At 32.7% G+C, this 10,933-nt stretch overlaps 1 protein-coding gene across 1 annotated transcript in view; it reads left to right on the plus strand.

Annotated features, from left to right (window-relative positions):
* Positions 1–10,933, plus strand: part of LOC117112524 (triple functional domain protein-like) — a 57,282-nt gene that overhangs the window by 36,246 nt on the left and 10,103 nt on the right. The window contains exon 18 of the mRNA XM_033255606.1: positions 8,936–9,058. Coding sequence (XP_033111497.1) covers positions 8,936–9,058 — 123 coding nt within the window. The remainder of the gene's footprint in view (positions 1–8,935; positions 9,059–10,933) is intronic.

Below are 10,933 nucleotides of genomic sequence, written 5' to 3' on the forward strand. Positions count from 1 at the left end.
GTTGCTATATATATGGTAGTGGCAGTTTGGCGCAGTGGTTTAGGTTTGGGCTTTCAATAGTAAGGTCAGGGATTCGAGTCTCCGCTGTGCAGATTCGCTTGTGTACTTGGGCAAGGCACTTTAGCTACATTGCTTCAGTCCACCGAGCTGTATCAATGGGTACCAGCAAACTGCTGGGGACTAACCTGCGATGGACTAGTGTCCCGTCCAGGGGAGTACAACTCTCATCCGCTTCACACTACAGAAACTGGGGGATAAGCTCCAGCCCTATGAGCCCCAGTGGCTTGGAAAGGATTAGGTTGCTATAAATTGGTTGTACAGACAACTATGGAAACAGTTTTATACATCATGTCCCAATACATTTGTATTTTTGTTTATTTAATATTAAATATTATCAACTTCAAGCTGTGTGCACGTAGCCTTGGAATACAATTGACAAAGATTGGTTTTCAGATTTTTATTAGTGATTTGAGGTTTAAATTTGTAGAAATTGATAGGCACACTTCAGCAATTAAACCATGCTGTGAAACTGATGGTTATTTATAGAAATGGCCTAGTTGGGTTTTATGACCTTGTTATAAGAGCAGTTAGCAGCTACTGGTATTAGCTTGTGCAGTATTTTTGCAAAATGGCTTGACGTCACAGCATTCTTTATTAGTGAGCACATTTATTATGATGATCTATCCCATACCTTGGTATTCACACAGATTTCTAAATTAGTTAATTTGTTGTATGTGCTGTTGATGGTGTTGATGATGATGAGGCTGTAATTGATATATTAAAACCAAATTTTTTCCATGTTTTTTTTTTGAGTTTCCAAATTTGCATCCAATGTAATACTGCATAGTGCTATATGGCAGAACTTTACTATGATTAGGCCCTATAAAAAAATTATTAGTTTATCACCCTATCTGGGCAGGAAAAGTGATGAGGGAGGGAGGCTTTTTTATTTTATTTTTTATCTTGCTAAAGCCAAATATAACCCTTGGTTTGTTTGCTGGTGCATTGATATTCAAAGTAAAACATGATTTAGATAATGCAAACAATATCAACTAACTATTTCATAAAATAAATGAAAAAAATAAATAAATAAATATAAAAAAAAATAAATTTCAAAAAAAAAAATTTTTTTTTTCAAAATGTTTTTTTCCCAGTACCATAGAAGGCATGCACGCGATGGTGATAAACTAATTTTTTTTTTTATTGGGCCTTATAGTAGTAATATGTATGATAGCAATGTAGGCAAAAAACTTTCAATTAATATTGCTATAAGTTTTGTTGCATCTTTTCCCCCATGGTGTGTGGTAAAAATGGCCCTGGAAAAAAATGGCCCCTGAAAATCAGGCCCCGGAAAAATTACCCCGGGAAAAAATGGCCCCTGAAAAAAAGGCCCTCAATGATAAAATATTGTAATAAAACTGATTTTAAAAAAAAATCTTCTAATTATAATGCTGCAAAATAGCAAAAATCAAAAATTCAACATAAATTGATGTTTTAGTAGTTTGAGCTGGGAGTTGTTATTTAGATAAATAACAACTCCCTGGTTTGTGAGTGATTCATATCTTGTTTATTTTGAAATAATGATTTATTTTAGGGAATAGAAATAGAGTATCTTTATTGTTTATTAAAGTTTTAGCAACAAAATTATAAACTAAAGGTATACCTTATTATACATTATTATTATTACAGGTCATTAATTAAAAATAAACTTATTATGTATTATTATTATTATTATTATTACGGTAATTTTTTAAAAATAACTAGCGAACATACCCACTTAATATAAATTAATTTATTTTATAATACCGTAAGTTAAAATATAACTTTAAAGATCTAGTGGTAACATTTTGTTAAAAAAATATGCTACTGTCAAATTATATTTAAAGACTTAGCAATATTCAATATATGCTATTCACAGCATCCGGTGGCCTTTTGCGATGCTGTGAGTAGCATTAAATTGACCATGTTAACCCCAAAAAGTAGATCAATTAAAAAATACATGAAGAAAGAATAAGCTATCACAGCATCACATTAAAATCTAGTTTCAACTGTCTTCTTTATATTCACTTTTTGTGCATAACCAAACTTTTCAATTCTTGGACCGCAAATGAGTTTGTTTATTTTTAGCAACAAAATTATAAACTAAAGGTATACCTTATTATATATTATTATTATTATTACAGGTCATTAATTAAAAATAACCTTATTTTATTATTATTTTTACAGGTCATTTATTAAAAATAATCGTATTATATATTATTATTATTACGGTCATTTATTAAAAATAACTAGTGAACATACCCACTTATATAAATTAATTTATTTTATTGTATATTTATTGTATATATTTTTCATATTTATATGTATTGTATTTAGAACATCCTGTTAATGGCTTTTTGCTGTTGGATGATGATCAAAATAAAATTTTAAAAAATAAAATAAATATAATACCGTAAGTTAAAATATAACTTTAAAGATCTAGTAGTAACATTTTGTTAAAAAAATATGCTACTGTCAAATTATATTTAAAGCAATATTCAATTATGCTATTCACAGCCTCTGGTGGCCTTTTGCGATGCTGTGAGTAGCATTAAATTGACCGTGTTAACCTCAATTAGGACAGCCTCTTGGCATCCTTTCCCCATGGTAAATTTAAAATGCATCAAATTTACTGCATCAAAATCCATTTTAATCCTTTCTAAAATATGTTTTACAACTGCTTTTTCTAAGAGTATTTGACAAAAAAATTGGGAACGGTTAATCAGAGTTTTTAAATATTTGAGAACTGGGGAAACATGTGCAGAACCTCACTTTTTTCCTCCAAATCCACTTTTTTTTTTATAAGAACCAGTAAAATTTGGCCCAGGCCCACTGTTCTTATATTTTGGCCGATTTCAGGCCCAACTGTTCTTATTTTGTTCTTATTTTACACACTTGTTATAGAGCAGTATACACTGTACTGAAATGTAGGTCCCAGAAAAATGGCCCCAGAAAAAAGGCCCCGTTAAAAATGGCCCCAAATGACTGTACTGTATTACATAGTCACACCTACTGCACATAAGGTACAGATATAATTTTTTTGTTTTTGGTTTTTCTAGTTTTTTTAAAATAAAAATTTGACATTTTACCTCATCCTCAATTTGTTCTTATTTTTTTCTTAATTTTTAAGCAATTTCAGCCTCAGTGTTTAATAAAATGTGTTCTTATAAAAAAAAAAAAAACTGTATAACATAACAGGACATATTGATGGGTCTGCTTATTTGAAAATTTAAATGCTAATTTTATGCACATTACAGCCATCTGTTTATCCTGCCTTTCAAAGCTAGCCAGAAGCCAAGAACACATAGTTTTGCATGCCTGTGTCATAGAACCTGTTTAGACATATATTGTTATGTATAGACAACGCACCCTGTAGTAGGCCCTGTTTGAGTTAATGTATTACAATATAATATAATATTCATAAGACTAAAGTGTGCACCATACATGAATTGTACAAATTCAGCAGCATGGAACATTTGTACTTCAGTACTGTATAAATGAACAAGTCTGTTAAAATATGCAAAGAATGTGTGAGCCACCGGATTTGGCAAGTTGACATTTGGAACTGGTCCCTCAAACAAAAAGATGTCTTCTATGACATTACACAAGTGCTTCTGATATTTCTATGATGAAGTCATGAAGTACTAAAATTAATTCTTTAATATGGAGGGATATCATTTGGCTTAATACATCAAATACAGTAGTAGCAATATATTTGTTTTTTGTTCAGTTCTATTATAGTCTTTTTGTTTGTCTATGTGTTTATCTATTTCTATTTATTTATTTATTCCATCTATAATTTATTTTTTAAGTATGTAAAACAGAGAGGAGCATAATGCTAAAAGTTTGTGAAGAAAATAAATGTGTCCTCATCATAGACAACAGAAAGAACATAAAAACCCCAAAAAAGGGTATTAATTACAATACCTTCACAATAAATTTGGTTAATAATTTGTAATTAGTAGGTTGACTTTTTTACTTTTAAGTAAAAAATAAAATATGTATATTTTTAGTATAACATAATTTAAAATGGATTAGTTATATTAAAAACCTTTATAACATAATACACAAATTAGTGAAACACACAAAACATAAAAAATGTTATTAAAGATTGTCTATATAGCACCTCCCTCGTTATGACTTTGGGAGAACATTGCTAGCATAACCTGCATAAACACAACTACATTTTTACAGATTCAGAGGTCTAATTGGCGAACTGCACCGTAATAAACAGCCATATTTCCAACTGGCCCAATGTAACATGGAGTACTATACATTTATGAAGGTCATCAGAATGGATTTTCTTTAATACACACAGTATACAAGAGTGTGAATAATTTGTTAGAGGCATGAGAATTAATGGCTACCACATGGAAATACATATTACCCAAAAAAACTTTTTATGAGGAACTACATCAAGGACTAAATCATTAGGTATAGAGGTGAGGGATGGTATTTTACTTCAAAGGAAGCTAATTCTCATTGTGCAGCATTAGGAAGGCTTGGTATTAATTTTATTATCATCTCTATATCAAAGGATCCACTGATTATTCACAAGAATGTGAGTATGGTGACTCGGAAGAATGACAAAATGAGGCCATAATTGATTCTTTGTTTCGTTCTTTTTATTGGAACATTTTTGAAAATGTTCTAATAAAGGACAAAACTTAGAATCAATTATAGTATGTCCTCATGGTTTTTATTCTTCGGAGTCACCATACTTGTTATCTCTATATTGTCTGAGGTGCCATCAAGATTAGATGCATTTCAAGCATTACCTGCCCAAATTGCAATGTGTATGCTTTTCCATATACTGTACTCACATAGAGCTACTTACTTGGCTTGTAGTGAACTAACTGTTCAAGCAAATTATGTATTTCTGATGTACCGTGTCTTATTTAAAAGCAAACACCTATTCTATTATACCAATATTTAAGCTCTGTCATTACCCAAATAGCCAAATCCTAATAAGGGCAAATAGAAAAATTTATTAGATTATCTCTCCCGCCCGCATCAAATTTTGAAAATATTGATGGGGGAATAATTCTATTTTTTTTACTAATTAATTATTTTTATTTATTTATTTTTTTGTCGCATCATTTATTTTAATTGCATATAAACAACTTGGCAAAAAACAAATGCTCACAAAATATAAAGGAATTGGCTCCGAATTTGGCAGGCTCTTCCAATTGATTACTGTAAATCAGACATTGGGATTGCAGTAAAGTTGAAAATGCAAAGCCCATTCTTTAAACTTGTTTACTGTCACTAAAAATAAACAGGTCGCTGACTGCGGTTAAAAATAGTCAACACTGCGGTCTGTCACCAAAGAGATCCGCCTAGTGGGCTGATCGGACCTTTAATTCACAGCGTGTAGACTTGTTTTGGCTAATCAAATTTCTATTTGACTAATTATTTTCGTATCCAAATTAGCCAAATTGCTAAATATCTTTTTTGTCCAGCTTAAACCCTGTATGCTATTTAAAAAATTTACATTAAAAAAACTTACAACAAAAGATATGAAATTAGATGGATGAGCTAATGCAGGTTACACTTGTACTAGCAATATGCAAGCACAAGAGTATTATTATGTAATCCTGAAGTCAGTTGAATTTGCCTGGTCACTGCAATTTGTGTGTTGTCAGGCTATCCCTTACTGTTTCCATGGGCCTATATCTACTGGAAAGAAATAATCGATCAAAAATCGCTTTTTCGAAAAATCACTTTTATTCTCGCAGTAGAAACGGGACCAGTTTGAAAAAAGCGATTAAAAAAAATTGATTAAAAACACGCAATAGATAGCATGTTTGAACGGCAAATAACCGATTTTGGCTGTGCACCTTTTAGCTGCAACATAAAAAAGGTGGTTATCAGGTGAAATGTGACCAATCACTGCAAAGACTAGATCGTATTACGCACGAACTTTCCAAAAAATTTTTCCTCTTGTTCATGTCCTAGGCCTACAAGCTGAAAACGTCGACAAACATGTGGAGCGACGAATTTGTTTTGTAATTATTTTGTGGGGGGATATTGGGCCTTGGCCTCTCTGCTCTTTTGGGCCTCGTTTGGTCCCTCGTTCATTGTGCCGATGAGTACAGCAGAAAACATTTGCCTTATCGCCCCACACAGTATCTTACTCCTCGTCATCATGACAGGAATGAGAAACATACAATTCTATACAGTTAGGGAAACAATGTGTTGTATAAAGAAAATGTTGACGTAATTTCCGTCACAAAAACTGATTTTCAAAAAATAAAAAATGCAGTTGCAACGCGAACAGGCTGTCTGGTACTCATTTAAAAAGTGTTTTAAAAAAATCGATTATTTTATGTTTATCAGTAGAAACACACCCCATGTCCAACAGACAATGGTAATGCAAATCTTTGCTCTCCCCACATTTTTACATTATTTTCTTATATAAATAAGCCATAGAGTTGAAATTAATTTTTTTATTTTGCACATGGGAAAAGGTTTTGGATTCAACCCCTTTAGAAAAAGTATGATTACTTATGGCTGCCTCCAGCCCAATATGCACAAAAAGGCTTTCTTGAAATTCTCCTCAGAAAATTACAGATACAGTATTTTTTACCCTGGATAATCCAGATGGTAAAGGAATTATGTAATCATTGGAACAGTTTTGGTAGATGATGGGAATTAAACATAAAGCACACATTTTTTTCTCACGACCAAAAACAACTCTCATAAAGAGACTAATACCCGATTCACACGTACAAAAATCTTACAAAATGTAACAAAATGTAACCAAAAGTAACATTTTACGGCACGTGTGAAAGTACCTCCGTGTAATATCCTTGTAAAATCTCGGAACGTCTCGGTAATCTTTACCAGCCTCGCTGAGGCTGGTAAAGCTTCCGAGATGTAACATGGATGGATCTGCGCATGCGCAGAGATTTCAACACAACAACAATCTACTGTTTCACGGGGTTCTTTGAATTTTTTTCCTTCTGCATACGATTCTGATCCACTAGAAATAGATAGGCCTAGTTTTTCTCAATGATGAATGAATTACCCTTGTTATTGATGTTAATTAGTAATGGTAGAAGAAGAAGATATACGTAAAATGAACGTCGGGATGGTGTTAGTACTATTACTAGTATTACAAGAGTTGACAGAAACGTTGGAAGCTATGCCTAGTTTAGTAGTAGTAGTACAGCAGTTGTTAAGGGTATTGATTGCTTCGAATTTTTCCTGTGATGGTGAGTTCAACAGTCTATCTGTGACAGGGGTTCTCAACTAGGCCTAGGCTAGACCTATATCACAGTAGGGGAAAAAATGGTTCATTGAATAAACACTGAATACATTTTACACAACCTTGGCATTACCTTACAGAAGCGTGTGAATGCTTTTTATCTCGGTAGGAATAACTATGGAGATCGCTCGGTTACAATTTGTTACTTTTTGTTAAATTTAACTTCACGTGTGAATCGGGTATAAGTTTATAAACCATCGTCCATCTTGTAATTGGCAAGTTACTTGCTGTTGGATGTGAGTGAAATAAAAAGTAAATATTTTTAGTATTTAATTTATTTCACTTATGAACCGGATAAAGTTGGCTATTTAAAATAGAACAAATACCAAGCAACAAATGTTTTCTTCAATATTGTAAATCTTTTTCAAACAGAAACATTTTAATTTGTACAAATCTAATATAAACATTTCATTACATTATTTTATCATTACAGGTTAAAACTAAATAATGTATTAATTTTGATGTCTAATAAATCATTGTACGTCATTAATTTAAATTGATATGAGGTCTGAAGTATTCATAGTTAATAATGCCTTAGGTGTTAAATACTTGCTAAATGTGGCTTTTCAATCATGCAAGAATGTATTTCACATATTATCAACCATCAAATAAATTGATGTTGTTTTACACTTGGACATATGCCTCTAATGCAATTATCTACCTGCTAGCCTGTGAAGGAATTTCTTCCATGAGTTAAATTATCAGGTACTGTAGTTGGATGAATAGAGATAGTTTTATCTTACTTGAATCTTCGGGCTCTGAAATAAGGCGTTAGCCGTTTGAACGCCCACCATTTGTACTTGTTTCCTGTTAAAATTGGTAGCTAAATTTGTTTTGCATTGCCTCATCTTTGTTGAGAAGATCTTTAAATGAGTTTAGGCTTTCTGCTTGTACTGTTTGGTTGTTAAGATTGTTCCATAAGTTTATAACCCTCACACAGAAAGAGTGACTTCTAACATTAAGACGAGCTCGAGGCTTTCGTAATTTAAACTTATGTCCCCTTGTTCTATCTAAATCCATAATATTGAAAAGGGTTCTAACTTGAATATCATCAATGCCATTTACTATTTTGTACACTTGGAGAATATCTGCTCTCTTTCTTCTGATTATAATTATCTTGACAATTGAAAGCATCAAACCCCTCATATTGAAACTACTGTGTAAGTGTTATTGTGACCAAAGCTAAAGTTGTGATGGTATTGCAGAGGGTTGCTGTCAGATATTTTGCTAAAATAAAAATTAATAATAATATTTGCTAGCTGTGCAGGGAGTCGGTATCTGTATCCATAGTTGGAAAATTACTGCTTTAGCTTATCACACTCACCAAGGCATTCATGGAGTGGTCAGCTTTTATTTATTTTATTAATTCTTTTTTATGTCTGTGTGTCGCGTCTCTACATGTGTATAGATATTCTTGAGTAACCATTATAAAAAAAAACTGACCTGAGACTTGGCATGCACTGCAGCTATTTGCTGATGTGTTAAAAAAAACTATAAAATTAATCATACCTTCATTAAACAGATTTCCATGCTTGTTTTTGGCAAACACATTTATGTTGTCAGGCCTTTAACTTGGGAGACGTTAACAGTGTTAACTTTGTTTTGGTGTTTTTCATATCTTTTCAGTCAACAGAATGGGTTCGTATCAAAGTTCACGAGATGACACCTCGGATGACGGAAGTTGGACAGAACAGAGAAGAAGCCCTCCACCTCAAAGCACAGCACAATAAATTAGTAGAACAAATAGCAGTAAGTAAACAGTTTTGTTAACCTGTATCACCTAATATTAACATTTACTAGGAGCTTTAAATCTCCTCATGACTGTGGATTTTGCTTGTGTCCTTAGGAAAGGACACTTAATTTGTTTCATAGCATACAGCAGTCTAAACCACTTTGTTTCATAGCATACAGCAGTCTAATATCCAAAATGTAATCTGAAGGTCTTGGGTTCAAATCCGTATGGGGACAATACATTTTACTCACGTATATTATTGATTATTTATCACCAGTAGAGGTTTTTCTCTTTACCAATGGCACTTTCATGTACCTGGTAGCATATTGTAGCATTGAATGTGTTAGTCTGTGTGCAATTCAGCCTTATTAGGTATGGTATAGTCCTCATGGCATAGATAAGGTTGCACTTGGTGCCACTTTCATCCATTTTGTGTCTAGACCCAATGACTGGAGGTAATCACATCATCAACATCTTGCATCCCTTGGCAAAGTGTGTGGTATAAATTTCTGTATTATTAGAATATAATTGGTTATGGGTATGTGGGTATGACTAGTTTTTGTGTAGTGCTGTTACCTTAACACTCTGACGCCAGGGGTTTGAAAAATAGTATCAGCCAGCGCCAGACTTTTTAGCAAATTTTAACACTTTTCCGAAGCTCGTTGAGAGTGCATATGTGATCAGACATGTAGTGAATACTACAAGAACTACAACAAACTTTAGCTTTACAATGGTACCAAACACTTTATTCTAATCACAATCTGACCCGTAGCAGTAAAATGAAAATGACTCACTTTTGGAGATTTACGCAATTTCGCACAACGAAGCTGAGATAATCGCGATTGTAAACAAACAAATAGTGAATTACTTACGGTCAATACTGAATATAGTGTTCAAATTCTTAGTACATGTCAGTAATTACCCCATCTATTGGATTCCATAAAAAAAACCTGAAACAGAGATCTCTGTGTTTGGCGGTCAAGCGTTGCGTTGCCAAACAACGAGATCTCCGTGTTTGGCGGGCAGAGTGTTAAGAGTTGATTGAGTTGTTTCTTAATGAAAACAAAACTCTCAGTCCTGAGCAAATTGAATAACATTCTATATTTTTGAGCGAAAAATTTACTTCTGAGGGTACATAGGGAATACCCCTAAAAATTGGGGAAATGTACAACAGTTTAGAAACTTTGAACCTCGGATTTCATTGTATTGCGTATGTTTTTGAAAAAAATAAATGATAAGCAGATTAAATTAAATGAACAATTACATAACACCTTGGTATATTTTCCAGAATTTAAATGAGAAAGAAATTCAGATAATAAAGCAAGGAGGCTGTTCTTGTCAATTCAGATAGAATATTTCTTTGTTTTCAATTAGGAAACTTTGCTACACTTTTTGAGACTCATGAGGGCAGTATAGTGTGTCTTGACTCAGAGCCATATATATAAAGAGTTGCGACATTCCGCTCCTTGGTTTACGAAAGTCACGTGGTACACACCGTCCATTTTGTTTCATAATCTTCCCGGTGAACACATGCAAAGTATATGTTACGTACATTGCATATTAATTTCACACACTTAATTGGGTTTACAACTATATTTTATAATTAACATCACTTTGTATGGACAGCGTATAAGAATTCATATATAATCGAATATTTTCACGCGTGCGTGCTAGCGTAAATTCCGTGCTCACGTAAATGATTTTAAATTAAAATTAGTATTGTTTTCAATTATCGTTAATTCGTCAAATTTTAATCAATGAAGACCCGACTTATTTTATTCAATAGTAATCATTTCTTTGGTTTTAATTGTTTTTAATAGAGATGTGTATAAGAGACAGCAAAGACACTCAAAATATTATCTACAAAGACGTCCTTTAGAAAAATAATAATC

The sequence above is a fragment of the Anneissia japonica genome, unplaced genomic scaffold (assembly GCF_011630105.1).
Source record: "Anneissia japonica isolate Jap-2015-1 unplaced genomic scaffold, ASM1163010v1 scaffold2991_len510020_cov192, whole genome shotgun sequence".
In the NCBI taxonomy this organism is placed as follows: Eukaryota; Metazoa; Echinodermata; class Crinoidea; order Comatulida; family Comatulidae; genus Anneissia; species Anneissia japonica.